Consider the following 19,668-nt stretch of genomic DNA (forward strand, 5'->3'; position numbering starts at 1 on the left):
TCCGGGTCCACGTTAATCAACATTAAACTGTCTCAAGTCGTTGCTCAGATTAAATAAAATGACAAAACTTTTCTTCTACATACGAAAAGTGCAACATTGAACAGTTTCAAGTCAACTCAGCCTCAGATTAACTTTTCTTCCCCCCGCCCCAGCCTTTAACCCTGGTGACTTTCACTCAATATTCATGTTTTTTGCCAGAAAAATCAGTTTATCCACATTGTCTGCAGAAAGAGCAGAAAATACCCTTTCGCTGGGCTGGAGCTAGCAGGTATGGCAAGGTAGTGCCTGGCTAACTTGGCAGTAAGAGGATATGTGGGCTCATTGTTCGTCCACCAAAGAAGTGGGTCAAAATCTAGTTTTTAATGCAATATGGTCTTAAATCTGCTGCTATAAAAACACCAACGGCATTTGTTATTGCTTTAGCCCTGCCTGACTCGCCGAGGAGAAGCTGCTTGAATGATGTGGAGAGCTGTGTTTGTTCGTCTTTCTCTTCGTTGAAGCGATGTGGTGCAGCTTCAAATGGGTTAGCATGTTTGACGTGTTGGCAGAAACATACCCTACTGCTGCTGAACAATGTCGGCAAACCGCTTTGGCTTTCTCCGCCTCTCGTCCTCCGTTGTTGTATCGCACCGCGAAGCCAAAGTGTTCCCAAACGGGAGATCTTAACGAGGCAGGAGGGTCTTCCAGCTCTGGCTTTTACATGTTGTAGTAGCCCAATCGTTGCTAGCATGCCGTGTGTTGTGCCTCGGTGTGCATTGTTTACACAACGTGCGGTGCGCTACTTAATATGTCCGTGTGGAAACTCGTTCGGTGCACCTCCGTTCCGAACCGAACCCCCCGTACCGAAACGGTTCAATACAAATACACGTACCGTTACACCTTTTAATGGATAGTAATCTTACTCTTGATTTTAGTCCTACTACTTACTTAAAATTTAACAGGATAAACCTTGTCAAATGATAATGAAACTATGTGTTAATCTCAAAGATTATTATCAAGGGTTAGGTCAGGCTGATGACACCAAAAAAAAATACTACCGGTAATCAATTATGCTGCAAACGAAGGAACTGATACAAATAAATGTACATACAATTATGCAATGCAAAAATAAATACATTCTAACTTAATTAATAATACATATTAATAATAAATATATTTTCCTTAAATTGTCAATAAAATTTGAGTACAAACGGAAATACAGCGTCACCACAATGTAATATATCTGTTTTGTAGCTGTGGTCCGTATAGGCCGCGGCTATACTTAGTTGGAAAACACTTTTCCACCACTTATGGCAGTAATGACAATATTAAACAAACAGAAGAAGTATGGCGCTAATGTCATGGAGAAATTTCTTAAGCGCAAACATTATGACTAAAGTGGTGAAGCTGTATTTTCATTTGCACTCTAATTTTATTGACAGTTTAGTTAAGAAACATATTTATTATTGATTTAGCTTATTTATTTTAGCACAGCATAATAAATATTGTATGTAAATGTATTGTTTATTTGGTTAGTACTGTACTTCTTCTTCTAATCAGCCTGACCTGAGCCAAAGGTTTATTTGTTAAATTAATAATAATCTTTGTGATTGACACATGCTTTTATATCAATTGACAACATAGTAAACTGAAAGTACGTTAGATATAATTTTTTAATAAGATCAAAATCAAGAGTAAGATTACCGTATTTTTCGGACTATAAATCGCAGTTTTTTTCATAGTTTGGCCGGGGGTGCGAATTATACTCAGGAGCGACTTATGTGTGAAATTATTAACACATTGCCGAAAAATATCAAATAATATTATTTAGCTCATTCACGTAAGAGACTAGACGTATAAGATTTAATCGGATTTAGCAAATAGGTGTGGCAGATTGTTTGGTAAATGTATAGCATGTTTTATATGTATAGTTATTTGAATGACTCTTACCATAATATGTTACGTTAACATACCAGGCACGTTCTCAGTTGGTTATTTATGCGTCATATAACGTACACTTATTCAGCCTGTTGCTCACTATTCTTTATTTATTTTAAATTGCCTTTCAAATGTCTATTCTTGGTGTGGGGTTTTAACAAATACATTTACCCAAAAAATGCGACTTATACTCCAGTGCGACTTATATATGTTTTTTTCCTTCTTTATTATGCATTTTCGGCAGGTGCGACTTATACTCCGGTGCGACTTATACTCCGAAAAATACGGTACTCATTCGGTGTTAATAGTGGAGTGGTCCCCAGGCCCCTCTGTAGCGGAAAAGTTGGGCACCAAGGTCAAAAAGGTAAAGAACCCCTCCTATATACAAGCCTGCTGGGAACTGCAGATGGAAATTAGCCTTTGGTACATTAACATTTTATATGTTCATAAATGTGCATTGTCCCATGTACTACAGCAAATGGGGACGTTCTATCAGGAGTTGTAATATACATCCATAAACAAGCTATTGGTGTGTTTAGTGGGACAGACGAAGGTTAAGTCGGAGAAAATGCTGTAGTTTAAAAATTACTTCATGTTTCTGTGCGGCGCGGTAGCAAATGCGTCACGGACCGATACGGTGGTTGGAGACCACTGATGTAATTGATTACTGTTCCCATCGTTGCAACGCCGTTGCCTTTACTGAGAATGTGAAGTGGCTAGTTTCTACAATTTGGTTGGTTGAAGTGCAAAGTGTCAGGTTTCAGCACACATCAACTGACTGGAGAAAGAGGATGTGGATGATGACTTTGTGGCAAATGCGATGATGATGATGATGATAATGATTGGCCGGGTAGGCGGATCCTGCCCTGCTCACGCTGTCTCACTGCACGCTCTGACTGACGCACAACAAGACCCGTGATAATCGCGACGAGTCAGAGCCAAGAAAATTGAAAAGTAGCGATCTCAAACTGCAAGTAGCGGCACTACTTTTCGCTCATTGAAATGAAAGGCAAGAATGTTTATGTAACATGCACGCTATGTCCAGGAAAACGTTTTTTACCAATGTCCCACTCAGGTAACTCGAATCACCCCTCACATCCAAACATGCCAACATGACACTTGTTGCTGCTGCTAACCTACACCAAAGCTGAAATGCAGCCTTTTTCTTTTTTTTTTGATCACATTCATCACATTTTGGAATTTTAAATTAATCATGATTTATCACAGGTAATAAATCACTTGCATACCGTATTTTCCGCAATATAAGGCGCACCGGATTATAAGGCGCACCTTCAATGAATGGCCTATTTTAAAACTTTGTTCATATATAAGGCGCACCGCATTATAAGGCGCATAGAATAGACGATGCAGTAGAGGCTGGGGTGACATTATGCATCCATTAAATCAGGGGTGTCCAAAGTGCGGCCCGGGGCCATTTGCGGCCCGCAGCTCATTGTTTACCGGCCCGCCACACATTCTGGAAATAATATTGCAAAAATAAATAAAAAAAGTAGAATGAGGTGAAATCTAACTAGAAAAAGTTGCAATGTTGACACAAAGCTGCCATGCAGGCTGTTTTTTCTTCTTCTTTTGTCTATCTTTATTTTTCTTTTTTTGCCGTTGCTAAAAACCCCCCCCAAAAAAACAATGTTATAATGAATTATTGACCTATTCAAGGCTCCAATTAGTTCAAATATTTCACTTTAAAATGTTTTATGTGGAAAATATTGCATATATTGTGTGGTTGCCATACAAAAACATCAACGTTTTCTTTGACAAAAGAGCATAAAACAAACAAAATAATAGTTCAAACGTAAAATTGACAGATATATCTGAAGTTGATCTTGTAACTTAAGTGTTGAAAGTAAAAAAAAAACTACCCGGTAATACAAATGTATCACTTTGAGTGGGGCACCTTTTAGATCCTAAATATATTTAATGGGATTTTATTTATCTTTTCACTGTGATTACTCAAAAATAACAATGAATTCAGTGTTTCCCATAAACTTCCAAGATACCTGTGGCGCGGGGGGGCGTGGCTATGGGCGTGGTCACCATGACATCATCGAGTAATTTGCATAATTTACTACAATGATATGATTTTCTCTAAAAAGGCTAAAAAAAATTATACTTACTAATTAATAACAGTTTCGTTTTAAACGTCCATCCATCCATCCATCCATCCATCCATTTTAAAATATAATTACAACACTTTATGTACATATTTATATACAGATTTGAACAATAAGTTATTCACTGAAATATATTTATTAATTGTGGTTCTCACAAAAAATATATCTTATAAAAATATAAAAGCTAAAATGTCTCTTAAAGCTCTGCCCCTTTAATTAGTGCATACTAAATAATTTAACTTTAGCCTACTACTACAACCATATTATTTACCAGCAACATAAAGTGAAACAGAGGCAAAGGTGTCCTGCCACAGTCAGTAAAAAATAAACAGAAAACAGTAGTGGTGGTAGATAGACACAAAGCTTCATCAAACATCTGATCCACTGAACAAAGAGCTCCAAAAATCTTGATCCTACACTTCTCTTTTGTAAAGTAAATCTGAACAGCCGATATGGGCACCTACATCAACTATATGGTTTGCCTGAGAAGCTGGACAGGACAAAAAAAAAAAAAAAAAAATTTTACTTTTTTTTTTTTTTTTTTTGTGGCGGCCTTAATTCTTTCGTGGCGGGCCGCCACAAATAAATGAATGTGTGGGAAACACTGTAATTAATATCAATGGTGTCCTGCATTATTGATGTTTTTAAGGCTCTAATTACTTCACATCAAACATTGCTTTCTGAATGTTTTGGGCAGTGGGGGAAATACTGCACATTTCAGTTTTATTATAAAAAACAAAGTTGTCTTGACAATAAAGGCATAAAACCTTTTTGTTTTTTTAAATTTTATATCAACCTAAAGTTGATATACTGTAGAGATTTACTGTAAGCGTTAAATTAAAAAAATTAAAAAATAATTTGACTTGTTTTTAACATTATAATGACTTAGACCCTTTATGGTCCCCGGGAGCCCTAAAGGTAAAAAAAAACCAAAATCCATATATTTTGTTATGATTTGAAAATGAAAATTATCAAAATGGCCCCCGCAGGCTTTAATTTTTCCGTGTGCGGCCCTCAGTGGAAAAAATTTGGACACCCCTGCATTAGATGGAGCTGCGCTAAAGGGAATGTCAACAAAACAGTCAGATAGGTCAATCAAACTTTATTAATAGATTACAAACCAGCGTTCTGACAGCTCCGTTCACTCCCAAAATGAATAAACAGCTGTTGTATTATTTTCCCCGAGGTAAAGTCAGTGACGTAGTATTTCGTTTATCTTTTAAGAACAGCAAGGTATAACATGTAGTGCAACATTTATATCACATAGTGGAGGGGAACTTTTCCTCGATTCAATAAACACATAAAAAACAGTCTGATACTGTTAGGTAAATCAAACGTTGCGAGACCTGTTGTGGCTCAATATTGGTCCATATATAAGGCGCACCAGATTATAAGGCGCACTGTCAGCTTTTAAGAAAATTGGAGGTTTTTAGGTGCGCCTTATAGTGCAGAAAATACGGTAATTGAAATTCCCTCAAGAAAAGACCCCAATATTTTTACACCGATGCAATTTTATTGTCAGAATGTTCTCCAGGAACATTTTTAAACGTTTTACTTGAATGCTTGTCATTTAATTGCCAAAAATGTGCAAACATTTTTATGTAAAGTTCTTTTAGGCTGTGTTTTGGTATACAGGTGCAGATAATTGCACTACTTAAAATGTTCCTTTGTGTCTTTTTACCTACGGAATATTTATTTTTTTATACATTTTTATTTCTACGCATATCATTTGGCACACTGCAATCTATTGAGTTCAGACAAATGCCAAATGTTCTTAAATATATTATAAACATCTTTGACGTTTTCAAACATAATAGCGAATACAATTACGAAATTTAAAATAACTCTAACTCTAGGTTTTGGGAAAATTAATTTGTAACTGTAACTAATTACTTTTTTAAGGTAAGATGACCAACACTGCTAGTTGTTATTGTTACCATCATACTATTAATGCTGTACTACAGTACAGGTACTGTACTTTTACACTTGTGTAACAGTACACTTAAAGTATTCCTTAAAATACTCCCAAAAGTTGGAGGCTGGATTTAAAGATTTCACTTGACATTATATGCTATGGGTTTAACCACTGAGGTTTTCATTTGTTTCGATCATTCATTACTGATGATAGATGGACATTTTAGCAAAGAAATTAAATAATTTTTTGCTGACTTAAAAAAAAAAACTAACTAGAGAACCACAAAGATTCAAACTTTTGAGATGCTGCTTCTAATTACCTAGGAAGTGGATTTTATTGAAATTGAGTAGCACTTTTGTGGCTGACGTCCTCTCTCTGCCTCCCCCTGCAGGCTGCTTTGTGATCTGCTGGACACCCGGCCTGGTGGTGCTGCTGCTCGACGGCCTGGGCTGCGACAAGTGCAAAGTGCTGCGCTACGAGAAGTACTGCCTGGTGCTGGCCGAGTGCAACTCCCTGGTCAACCCCATCATCTACTCCTTCAGGGACAAGGACATGAGGAGGACCTTCAAGGAGATCCTCTGCTGCATGTTCTGGCGCGGCGGCGACCACACGAGCACGTCTGGAGTTAACTTTAACTCCCTGGAGCACGAGGTACTGTCTGAGACCAACGGGACCGAAGTCAGCGGTCACAAACAAAGCAGCTACTAGCCGCCCTGCACTTGACCTCCATGCGTTTTTCTAATTGCTACGCCCGCCAAAATCTTTTTCTCAATGAGTGAATCTTTCAGGCAGCAGACGTTTATTCAAGCTCATTTTTATCAACAAATGATGACAGCTGAGAGATGGAATGCTCTTCTTATCTTCTCATTCCTTTAAAGCCTCTCAGCTTATCTCCCATCAAAGCATCAAGTGGCCGCGTGCAAGCAGCTGCAAGTTTGGTTTTCTGCTGACTTGCACATAGGAGCTTAAGTAGTAGTAGTAGTATTTTAAGTGCACGTAAGATTATTGTTAGTTGTAGTATTTGTATTTTTTAGTGTACACAGTCTTGCATTGTTAATAATGACTGCTGAAGCTTCTGTAACTAAAGGTCAGAGTACCGTATATGACAAGTCAGTACACCCCTCACATTTCTGTAGTTTTTAGTAGGGGCATCCCGATCAATCCGGTCTGATATCAGCAAAAAAGTATTGGAAGTAATCAGCTTGCATCTAGAATCTTTGATACAAGCATTCCTGCAGCACATTTACTTGTGCAAAGCTGGACAGCCAGTTAACATCTAAATGTCCTCCAATAAGCACACAAGGTTGTTTTTTTCCTTGTATTTATTAGCAAAGTCATTTACGTAAGGTAAACATGGTGGGCTATAGGCTACTAAGAGCTAGCGGCTACACAACAGCAAAGCACATAATACAACACAGGCTCGACATACGCGATAAGCGTCCTTAAATGAACAATGTTGTGATACTTGATTGACAGATGCGGCTCCCAGCTTAGTAAAAATAATCATCTCCATTGTGGCAAAGTAACTACATTTCTTAGTATCTTATGTAACATTATCACTGGAGGACGAGGCCAAACATGTTTCACACAGCGTAGTAATAGTAGCAAGCCAGGAGCAGAATGTTAATTGCTAAACTAGCTTGAAACGACACAACAAATAAGTGCTTCAAGAAGTCTGGATTATTATTTTATCGTTTAAAAATTCAGAGAATGATTCCCTGGTAAGAGGAGGACTTTGAGGCAAATACCAAAAGTGGTATATTAGTAGTTTTAGCTTTTAACTATTGTGTGATTAAACAATTGTATAGGGCTGGACGATTATGGCAAGAATAATAATCTCAATTACTTTGATTGATATTGAAATCACGATTAATAACACGATAATTGTTGTCATCCCATTGGGTTGAGTTTTTTCTTGCCCTTATGTGGGATCTGAGCTTAGGATGTCATTGTGGCTTGTGCAGCCCTTTGAGACACTCATGATTTAGGACTTTATAAATAATCTTTGATTGATTGATTGATTGATTGATTGATGGTGACCTGCCAGTCTTCTGGTAGACATGCTATTTTTTCACTCAAATGCTCACTCATCCCATTGACCGTTACGAGCTTAAGAATTTGCATGCATGTTGCGCCACCCTTTAATCGTTTTTTTTTTAATGTTTTTTTTGTATATGATCGTGAGAAGTCAAAATCGAAATTCAATTAATTGTCCAGCCATACAATTGTATGTAATAAAGAAAATAAGGAACATGTTTAAAAATTGTATTGATATTGTTAAACTGTCATGGGCACTTACTAGAAATATATTAAAAAATTCAGTTCATTTACTAGATCGCTATTGGTATTGGCCGCTCTCACTCATGGAAGATTGGTATTGGAATGTGCAGCATAAAACCCTGATCGCAATATCTATAATAATTATACTTGCATATTCTTACACATCAATCAATCAATGTTTATTCATATAGCCCTAAAGCTTCCAAGGCAGAAGCGTATTCAAAAGTATCCAGTAACAAACGTGTCCGCAGGGTTTGACACTGCATCATGATCTTAAATTAATGATTTATTGTAACCACTGAGTGGTGCCAAAAACAACTACCACTCCGCTTCAACTTAAAGTCCGTACAAGTCCAGTCCAGACGGTTAATAAATAGGTTATTGTTTTACATCCCTACTTTTGTTCTCTGTTTAAGTAATTTCACTTGATCTAGCCTTTTGTATAACATTCCACACTTCAAAATAATAAAAGTATGCTATGCATGAGAGCTGTGCTGACATTGTGTTAGATCAAAATAAGTATTGACTAAAAGTCAAGGCTCCAATATGGGTAATGGTATTGAAAATGAAAAGGTTGTATCGGGACACACCTAACATTATGCCTTTTTGCTCTATTTTTCCATTTTGGGGGGTATTTTATTTCCACAATATTCTACAGATCTATAAAAACACGAGCGGTGTGGCGCACTTTGGACACCCCTGGTTTACATACTTTAAGTATGTCTCCAGTATTCTTAGCACTGCTGCTCGCCAGGACTCCCGCTCGTCAAAAGCTGGGCTGCATGCTTGTGGAGGTGTTCTGCATACTTCCACACCTCGCCTTTAACGGGCTTGTAGAGGTTCCCTGCATGTCTGGATGTCTGTTCTCACATCGAATAATTCACCTTTCGTGACCGCTTGTATTTGATTACAGAGTAAACGCGTGACGCAAGCAACACTTCTTGTCTTTCATTTTTAACGCGTACTTTGTTTAGTTTAGACATGTTGGCTTACAAATCCAAACATGTAACTTTGATCAATTCCTTTTAGTCAGGAAGCAGCGTTTTAAAGACTGCAAACATCTTGTTTACGTCTAAAAGCTTTCCTTTGCAGAACTGAACCAGTGTTTTCTTTTTAGTCAGCAGCCAACACACGTTCTGATTGTGTGGAATTATTTTACAGTACTTCCTGCACACACAGCTGTAATGATAGTCTTCTCATATCAAACTAGATGGGCTCTTAATGTCTGTTTGTCGCACACATTGGGAGATAAAATACAACTTTTTTTTATTGGGGAGGGGTGTCTCCAAAATAAAAGCGTTGCGAAAACTTGCTTGATGAAATCGGATCGCTTCGTTTTAAAACCAAATGTTTCCCATTTAAAGTTGATTGTTGTGATATGAAGGATGTCCAGATGTGCGTTACAAGGCCTTGACTTAGTCACACACACACACACACACACACACACACACACACACACACACACACACACACACACACACACACACACACACACACACACACACACACACACACACACACACACACACACACACACACACACACACACACACACACACACACACACACACACACACACGAATGCAGGCTGAAATTTCAGCTTCCTGGAAATGGAGCGGTTTTCTTTACAAGCTCATTTAAAGGCCTACTGAAATTATTTTTTTTTATTTAAACGGGAATAGCAGATCCATTCTATGTGTCATACTTGATCATTTCGCGATATTGCCATATTTTTGCTGAAAGGATTTAGTAGAGAAAATCGACGATAAAGTTCGCAACTTTTGCTCGCTGATAAAAAAAAGCCTTGCCTGTACCGGAAGTAGCGTGACGTCACAGGAGCTAGTATTCCTCACAATTCCCCATTGTTTACAATGGAGCGAGAGAGATTCGGACCGAGAAAGTGACGATTACCCCATTAATTTGAGCGAGGATGAAAGATTCGTAGATGAGGAACGTTACAGTGAAGGACTTGAGAGGCAGTGATGGACGTATCTTTTTTCGCTCTGACCGTAACTTAGGTACAAGCTGGCTCATTGGATTCCACACTCTCCTTTTTCTATTGTGGATCACGTATTTGTATTTTAAACCACCTTGGATACTATATCCTCTTGAAAATGAGAGTCGAGAACGCAAAATGGACATTCAGTGCCTTTTATCTCCACGACAATACATCGGCGAAATGCTTTAGCTACGAGCTAACGTGACAGCATCGTGCTTTAACTGCATATAGAAACCAAAAAAATAAACCCCTGACTGGAAGGATAGATAGAAAATCAACAATACTATTAAACCGTGGACATGTAAATACACGGTTAATGCTTTCCAGGCTGGCGAAGGTTAACAATGCTGTGCTAACGACGCCATTGAAGCTAACTTAGCAACTTAGCAACGGGACCGCACAGAGCTATGCTAAAAACATTAGCTCTCCACCTACGCCAGCCAGCCCTCATCTGCTCATCAACACCCGTGCTCACCTGCGTTCCAGCGATCGGCAGAAGGACGAAGGACTTCACCTGATGCGTTTGGCGGCCCGGAGACGTAGGAAGTCAAGGTGAGGTCGGCGGCTAGCGCGGCTAGCGCTCCAACAAAGTCCTCCTGGTTGTGTTGCTGTAGTCCGCTGCTAATACACTGATCCCACCTACAACTGTCTTCTTTGCAGCCTTCATTGTTCATTAAACAAATTGCAAAAGATGTCCAGAATACTGTGGAATTATGAAATGAAAACAGAGCTTTTTGTATAGGATTCTACGGGGTACCATAACTTCCGTTACTCTGACTTCGTCACGCGCATACATCATCATACCGCGACGTTTCAGCCGGATATTTCCCGGGAAATTTTAAATGTGACTTTATAAGTTAACCCGGCCGTATTGGCATGTGTTGCAATGTTAAGATTTCATCATTGATATATAAACTATCAGACTGCGTGGTCGGTAGTAGTGGCTTTCAGTAGGCCTTTAATTGAAGGGGAAAAGCAACAGAAAGCATCATGTTTGGTGGTTGGGCCACCAGAGGGTGCTGTTTGTCCCTTTCAGGTGGAAGATGGCCTGTTGGAAATAATAGAGATAAGAATAATCTGTTCCCAAGTCAAACTGTTGCCATCATGAAACCCTTACTGGCTGTATAAGCAATATTTTAAAGTGCTTCTCTTATTCATAACCCTCATAGCTTTACATTTAAAAACATATGTTAAAACAAGTTTAAAGAAATCTCATTTGTGCAAGAAAAGTAAAAACAAAGTGAATCAAATCAATCAATCAATCAATGTTTATTTATATAGCCCTAAATCACAAGTGTCTCTGTTCAAGTAAAGTCCCCAAAAAGTTGTCTTTTCAAAAATTTGGAAAAATATATCGCATAAAGACAACATTTATGAAAATTCATTAATTTGCACAAAAAAGTCAAAGTATTGCTAAAAGTCGCAAAATATTATGTGCAAAGGGTTGCAAAAATACATCTACCGGTAATTTGTTGAATGGAAGAAGTCATGGAAAAACAGATTTGTATAAGGTAGGGAAAAAACTCAAATTTATGCTAAGACTTGTGAAGATGACATATTTGTGCAAAAAATATGGAAATTGAATTGCAAAAAGTCAGGAAAATTGTTTTTGTGAAAAATTTAAAAAAAAACTATAAAACAGGTCACAAAAATACATTTTGTAAAGGTAATTAAAATAAAGTATTACAAGTAAGAAAAATAATTGAAAAAGAAATAAATAAAAAGTTTGAAAGTGAGGAAAATCAAAGTTATGCTAAAAGTGAGTTCTCGGAAAAATCGAAAATAATTCACCCTAGAGGTAGTGAAAATAAAAGTGCTGTGTGCACAAAGTCAGAAGAATGTTTACATGTTGTTTAACAAAAAGTCAAGAAAATCTAATCCATGAAAAAAGTTAAAAGGTCATGAATACAATCTTAAGTGTCTTGAAAGTAGGGAAAAATACAACAAATGTGTTTTAACGCCAGAAAAAGTAAAGTGTTTGGGAAATTTTAAAATGCGCAATAAAATACAATTTGTGCAAAAAAAAGAAACAGATGAGAAAAATGGATTAGATTGTCCCCCAAAATTTGGGACAATATATAAAATAATTGTATTTGTGTAAAAAATTACTTAAAGGCCTACTGAAACCCACTACTACCGACCACGCAGTCTGATAGTTTATACATCAATGATGAAATCTTAACATTGCAACACATGCCAATACGGCCGGGTTAACTTATAAAGTGCAATTTTAAATTTCCCGCTAAACTTCCGGTTGAAAACGTCTAGATATGATGACGTATGCGCGTGACGTCAATGGTTGAAACGGAAGTATTCGGACACATTGTATCACAATACAAACAGCTCTGTTTTCATCTCAAAATTCCACAGTATTCTGGACATCTGTGTTGGTGAATCTTTTGCAATTTGTTTAATGAACAATGGAGACTGCAAAGAAGAAAGCTGTAGGTGGGATCGGTGTATTAGCGGCTGGCTGCAGCAACACAACCAGGAGGACTTTAGTTGGATAGCAGACGCGCTATCAGACGCTAGCCGCCGACCGCATCGATGATCGGGTGAAGTCCTTCGTCGCGCCGTCGATCGCTGGAACGCAGGTGAGCACGGGTGATGATGAGCAGATGAGGGCTGGCGTAGGTGGAGCCCTAATGTTTTTATCATAGCTCTGACGAGGTCCCGTAGCTAAGTTAGCTTCAATGGCGTCGTTAGCAACAGCATTGCTGGGCTTCGACAGGCGGCACAACATTAACCGTGTAGTTACAGGTCCAGTGTTTGGTTCGGTGTCTCCTGATAGTAGTATTGTTGATCTTCTGTCTATCCTTCCAGTCAGGGGCTTATTTCTTTTGTTTCTATCTGCATTTAAGCACGATGCTATCACGTTAGCTCCGTAGCTAAAGTGCTTCACCGATGTATTGTCTTGGAGATAAAAGTTACTGTGAATGTCCATTTCGCGTTCTCGACTCTCATTTTCAAGAGGATATAGTATCCGAGGTGGTTTAAAATACAAATCCGTGATCCACAATAGAAAAAGGAGAGAGTGTGGAATCCAATGAGCCAGCTTGTACCTAAGTTACGGTCAGAGCGAAAAAAGATATGTCTTGAACTGCACTCTAACGTTCCTCATCCACGAATCTTTCATCCTCGCTCAAATTAATGGGGAAATCGTCGCTTTCTCGGTCCGAATCGCTCTCACTTCTGGCCGCCATCACTGTAAACAATAGGGAACTTTGCGGAAATGTTCAGCTGACTACGTCACGCTCCTTCCGGTAGGGGCAAGGCTTTTTTTTTGTCAGATACCAAAAGTTGCAATCTTTACCGTCGTTTTTCTCTACTAAATCCTTTCAGCAAAAATATGGCAATATAGCGAAATGATCAAGTATGACACATAGAATAGATCTGCTATCCCCGTTTAAATAAAAACATTTAATTTCAGTAGGCCTTTAAGTTTTCCCCCAAAATTTGAGAAAATGTACAAAGTCATTTATTTTGTGTAAAAACCTGGTAAAACTTGTGTGCAAAAAATAGAAGAAAAGGGTTAGAAAAACCCCCCAAAACATTTTCCTTTTAAATTTGAGAAAATTAATAATAGAATGTGTGTAAAAGTTGCTAAATCCAGTTTCTGCTATTTAGCAAGGAAAAATTATGAAGTTGGTGGTGGGCCATCATAAAAACATAATTCACGTTCAAAGTCATATTTTCGCATTCTTCTCTCTATTCAAGTGGAAAAAAGTTAAACACAATCAAATCTTGTTGATTTTTTAGTTTCTTTTGGCTGAATTCAAATTTGAAGGTACTACATCAAGGTGTCCCCTAAGTGCATGTTTCCTTAGGAACAGTAAATGAGGGAAGCTGTGATTGGACAGTGCACAAATTAGCATACTTGTTGTCAAAGTCAGTCAAGTGTTGTGTAGCTTCTGCTCTCTTGTTGAGGTTGGGGGAAAAAAACTTCACAAAGCTAACACGGCGTGCCCACACATGTTTTCCGCTAACCTCCTTTCTCCTTCTCCACTTCCTGACTTGGTCCCGTTCTTTCCCCTCCTTTCACTTTCACTTCCGCCTGTAGAACTCAAAGTCTCGCGACGTGGAGCTGATGGAGAAGAGCAACGGGACGCCGCTCATCAGCAACGCCTCGGAGGACAGGACGCAGCCTTTGCAGAGTTGGAATTAACACACAAACGCCTCAAGATTGTGGAGAAGTGACTCAATCCGTTTGGAAAGGGAAAGTGGGCGGGGCCTCAAACCTCAAGGAAGGTCTGGACCCTATTTCCTGTTTTACGACTTCTCCCAAACATTCACAAAGTTATTCATCGTGTGCAAGACTTAACGAGTCCTTGTTGCTCACCCCTAAATCTTCTGTACCAGTAAAGAACAAATACACAATTTTGTTTTTATTAAAACCGTTTTTTTTGCAATCCACCAACTCAAAAGGGCTAAATGTTATATTTGTAAGGTTTTTTTTATTTAGATATTTTTTCTTCTTAATGAGACGTGACCTCATGTCAGCTTTCTTCTTCATGTCCAGTTCAAGTCAGGAAGAAGTTATTCAATCTTTTAGGATTTCTACTGACTGAAGAAAAAAAAAACCTAATATTGGCAATAAATTCTCTATTTTGTGTTTTACTAACTTTAGCTCGGTTTAAAAAAAATAGTTTTTTTTCTTCATGTTTCTATTTGCTAAAAAAAACCCACAAAAGACAATCCTGCATTTTCTAAAAGTGAAATTGTTAGATAAATAATATTTGGTATAAAAAGTCCAGAAAATAAATGACATTTCTGCAAATATAAATCATAACTGTGCCATAAATCTGTGTGGGAGATTAATTTTAATTAAAAGTCAGGAAAATTTTATTTGGGCAAAGAGGTTGGAAAAATATTTAATGCAAAAAGTTGTTGGCAAAACTAAGGAGTAAAAATTTCAGTAAAAATGGATGCAAATAAAAATCACACAAAAAAAGTATGAAAACTGAATCTGCAAAACAGAAACATTGTGCAAAAAAAAATTATTAATGCAAGGTGTTAAACTAAACGTTATGAAAAAATTAAATCTGCAAAAATGTCTGGATTTGTATTTATTTATTATTTTTCAAAATTAAAAGTGGAGCATTTTTGCAAATACATTTTTTATTGTTTTTGTGTGTGAAAAGTTAGAAAAGTGTGTTAGATTGTTGTCAAATATTACACATTTATTTAGCAACATTTTTTAAAAGTACCCATTTGTACAAACATTTATTTTGGTAAAAAGTTAGAATGTCAGAAATCTAATTAGTGCAAAAAGCCAGGGCAACAAAAAAAAAAAGCATGCCTAAAAAGTTCTGGAAAAATGCCCTGAAAATAGTACAAAAGTAGTCGAAAATGTTCATTTGTTTGAAAGTTAGAGATTTGTTCTTTTTTGTTGAAAGTATAACTTTTACAAAATAAATGTGCAAAAATCAGTGAAGTGAAATGGAGAATACAAGTGAACGTGATATGACGCAGCAAAGCTAGTGAAACACAAAATTTGGGTACCTGTCAACAGTAAAATTATTTGCTGTGAAAATACGTGTATAGATCTGTCATATTTTCAACAATTATTATTATTTTTTTTAAATCTCAAGTATGAGGAAGAGAAGAGATGAAAAGTATTTCTGCTGACTTGTGCATATTTGGTTTAGTAGAGGACTGATCGATGTTCTTTCTGAAGACAGTGATGTCATTAAATATTTTACATTTACACACAGTTCCTTTTTTGAAGGTCACGTCCTCTCTCGTCTCCTTTGTTGAACTTTCATTTGTTCTTTCTTCATCCGTCCTTCCTCCGGTCCACAGCTTTTTTCAGCCATGTCGCCACCGACGCTTTGTTTCGTGAGTGTCTCTTCTTTTTACCTTTCAGGTTTAGGAGCGGCTTCAACATCTTCTCGCGTCTCCTCTGACATGTGTCCTTCCTCAAGGGCGCCAGCAATCTGCTCCCAAGTGACGACCTCTGCTCCAACGACAACGTCTTGGAGGACAAGACGCCCATCACCAGAGGACCACCTGCAGTGAGACACACCTTTGCATGAAGAGTTAGTAAAATAGAATATATTGAGTTAGTAAAATAGAATATATTTAGGCAAGAAAAGTCACGTAAAGGAAGTACATTTGTGCACCAAAAGTTAATCACACTTTTTAATTCAAACAATAAAATTTAGAAAAATAATGGATAAATCAAACGTGTGTATAAAGTAATCATAGTTGTGTGAAATCAAATATCGGCAACAAAATAAATGAAAATACATTTTGGCAAGAAATCACGAAAGTAAATATTTTCCCAAAAAGTTGTCTTACTAGGTGAAGAAAATAATTATTGTGAGCATGACAAGTATACTGAACAAAAATATAAAAGCAACACTTGTTTTGCTCCCGTTTTTCACAAGTTGAACTCAAAGAGCTAAAACCTTTACTGTTTACACACAATATATTTTCCTCTCAAAAATTGTTCACTAAATCTGTGTTAGTGAGCATTTCTTCTTTGCCAAGATAATCCGTCCCACCTCACAGGTGTGGCACATCAAGATGCTGATTAAACGGCTTGATTATTGCACAGGTGTGCCGCAGGCTGCGCACAATAAAAGGCCACTCTGAAATGTGTGGGAGTCTGGTGGTGTCAGAAAAGGAGTCAGTATCTGGTGTGACCACCGTTTGCCTAACGCAGTGCAACACATCTCCTTCGCATAGAGTTGATCGGGTTGGTGATTTTGGCCTGTGGAATGTTGGTCCACTCTTCTTCAATGGCTGTGCCAAGTTGCTGGATATTGGCAGAAAGTGGTCGTATACGCCGATCCACAGCATCCCAAACATGCTCAATGGGTGACATGTCCGGTGAGTATGCTGGCCATGCAAGAACTGGGATATTTTTAGCTTCCAGGAATTGTGTACAGATCCTTACAACATGGGGCCGCGCATTGTCATGCTGCAACATGATGTCTCGGGTGAATGGCACAACATTGGGCCGCAGGATCTCGTCACAGCATCTCTGTGCATTCACAATGCCATCAATGAAATGCACTTTGGTTCGTTGTCCATAACATACCATACCCCACCACGGGCCACGCGATTCACAACGTTGACATTAGCAAACTGCTCCCCCACACACGCTGTCTGCCGTGAAGAGAACACCTCTCCGACTTGCCAGATGCCAGCAAATGTGAGCATTTGTCCACTCAAATCGGTTATGACCACGAACGGCGGTCAGGTCGAGACCCCGATGAGGACGACAAGCATGCAGATGAGCTTCCATCTGACAATTTTCTCACAGTTTGTGCAGAAGTTATTTGGTTATGCAAACCAATTGTTGCAGCAGCTGTCTGGGTGGCTGGATTCAGATGATTATGGAGGTGCACCTGCAGGATATGGAGGTCCTGGGCTTGTGTGGTTACACGTGGTCTGTGGTTGTGAGGCTGGTTGGATGTACTGCCAAATTCTCTGAAACGCCTTTGGAGACAACTTTTGGTAGACAAATGAACGTTCAATTCACAGGCAACAGCTCTGGTTGGCATGCCGACTGCCCGCTCCCTCAAAACGTGCGACATCTGTGGCATTGTGTTGTGTGATAAAACTGCACATTTCAGCGTGGCCTTTTATTGTGGGCAGCCTAAGGCACACCTGTGCAATAATCATGCTGTTTAATCAGAATCTTGATATGCCACACCTGTGAGGTGGGATGGATTTTTTGGGCAAAAAAGAAATGCTCACTAACACAGATTTAGACAAATTTGTGAACAATATTTGAGAGGAATAGGTATTTAGTGTTTATAGTTTTAGATCTTTGAGTTCAACTCATGAAAAATGGGAGCAAAAACAAAAGTGTTGCGTTTATATTTTTGTTCAATATATTAGCAACACAATTTAAAAAAGGAAAAAACAATACACTAAAAAGCTATAAAATCTAAGAAAATTAATTTTTGCAAGAAAAAAGTTGAAATAAAGTAAAAATGTTCATGCATAAAATTTGAAAAATAGTGCAAAAAGTTGATGATTTTCTATGTGTGTCGAAAGGTAAAGGCAGTAAAGTTATTGTAAGCATGAAAAATAAAACCACAAAAGGAAAAAAATACAACAATACACTAAAAAACAATTATATCAAAGAAAAAAAAGTTGTGCAAGAAAAAAAAGTTGGAATAAAGTAAAAATGTTTGTGCATAACATTAGGAAAAAAAATTCAAAAATTTGATTATATGAAATGTGTGTCTTAAGTTATAGAAAGTAATAACTATTGTGAGCATGGAACATGAAAGCACCAAAAGAAAATAAAAAAATAAAAATAATACACTAAAAGCAAATCAAAGAAAAAAAAATTTGTGCAAGAAAAAAGTTGGAATAAAGTAAAAATGTTTGTGCATAAACTTAGAAAAGTGGTGCAAAAAGTTGAAATACGTCAAATGTGTGTATAAAGTCATAACATTTGTGTCAAATCAACAAAAGTCATACAACTAAATGACGTTGGTGCAAAAAGTCATTATGTAAATTAAAGGAGATTCCTGAGCTATTTTAAGAGATACTGAGCTAGCCAGTCACGCGATCTGTTACGTACTAGTGGAACCACAGAAACCTTGTCTATGAAAGTTCTCATTCATCCTGGTCATTGTGTTCTCAGGGCATGCTCATACACTTAGATTGGTTCTAGTCTTCAATTTGGATTGGTCAGATCTAGTCTAGCAACTGTTGCCAAAACCCCAAATATTTATACTCTTAAAAACTAGGAGGGAGTGCTTTGGCAAGGATGGTTCCACACTATTGTATTGAGAAAAACAACTGTTGAGATGAACAATAGCCACCCTTCTGTCAACGTTTTCTTTTTTTCCATTTCGACAGGGTGGAACCATCCTCCCAACACCCTTTTTGTGTTGGGAGTATAAATAGTTGGGGTTTTGGCACCAGCTGCTAGACTAGATCTGAACCAATCTAAGTCCATGAGCATGAACTGATGAAGCCTACTTGGATGAGAGGCGAGACGTCTTCTAAGACAAACCAAACAGTCCAGTTGCGATCGATTGAATGCCCTGAGATTACAGATCCCTTCGCCAAGAACAAGAGTGCTAATCATGCAGACTTTGTGAGAGCCAACATCAATTACTTTGGGAAACATTATGATCCAGGACCTTATATTTTTGAAACAGATCCAGCTTTAGTGAAACACTAAGCATCATGTAGCAGTACTGCTAAGTGCCAAACAAGAAATACAAACTACGAACATAATAAAACAATCACTTACTGTACAGTGTCTGCTTTCACTGGGATGACGACTGATAGGATGTTCATATCTTCCCGTTTAGATGAAGAATTAATCATAATCTACACGAAGGGTTAAAAAGAAAAGTTGCAGCTGACACTCGTCTTCGGTCTTTTTGTGTTTTTCTCGCCATATAAATTAAATTTGACCGATTTATTGTTAAATCCTCTGATTATCCAGG

The 19,668-nt window shown here is 37.8% G+C and overlaps 1 protein-coding gene and 1 long non-coding RNA gene across 3 annotated transcripts in view; one reads left to right on the forward strand and one right to left on the reverse strand.

Annotated features, from left to right (window-relative positions):
* Positions 1-15,957, forward strand: part of LOC133633992 (lysophosphatidic acid receptor 2-like) — a 61,771-nt gene extending 45,814 nt beyond the window's left edge. For both annotated transcript variants that reach the window (XM_062026876.1, XM_062026875.1), the window contains 2 exons: positions 6,356-6,615; positions 14,304-15,957. In XM_062026876.1, the coding sequence (XP_061882860.1) occupies positions 6,356-6,615; positions 14,304-14,408 (365 nt within the window). In that variant the 3' untranslated portion in view covers positions 14,409-15,957. The remainder of the gene's footprint in view (positions 1-6,355; positions 6,616-14,303) is intronic.
* A 281-nt stretch (positions 15,958-16,238) lies between these two features.
* LOC133633993 (uncharacterized) overlaps positions 16,239-19,668 on the reverse strand; it is a 7,666-nt gene continuing 4,236 nt past the window's right edge. The window contains exon 3 of the long non-coding RNA XR_009821863.1: positions 16,239-16,252. This is a non-coding gene — a long non-coding RNA (uncharacterized LOC133633993). The remainder of the gene's footprint in view (positions 16,253-19,668) is intronic.

Source organism: Entelurus aequoreus, linkage group LG18, assembly GCF_033978785.1.
Source record: "Entelurus aequoreus isolate RoL-2023_Sb linkage group LG18, RoL_Eaeq_v1.1, whole genome shotgun sequence".
Classification (NCBI taxonomy): domain Eukaryota; kingdom Metazoa; phylum Chordata; class Actinopteri; order Syngnathiformes; family Syngnathidae; genus Entelurus; species Entelurus aequoreus.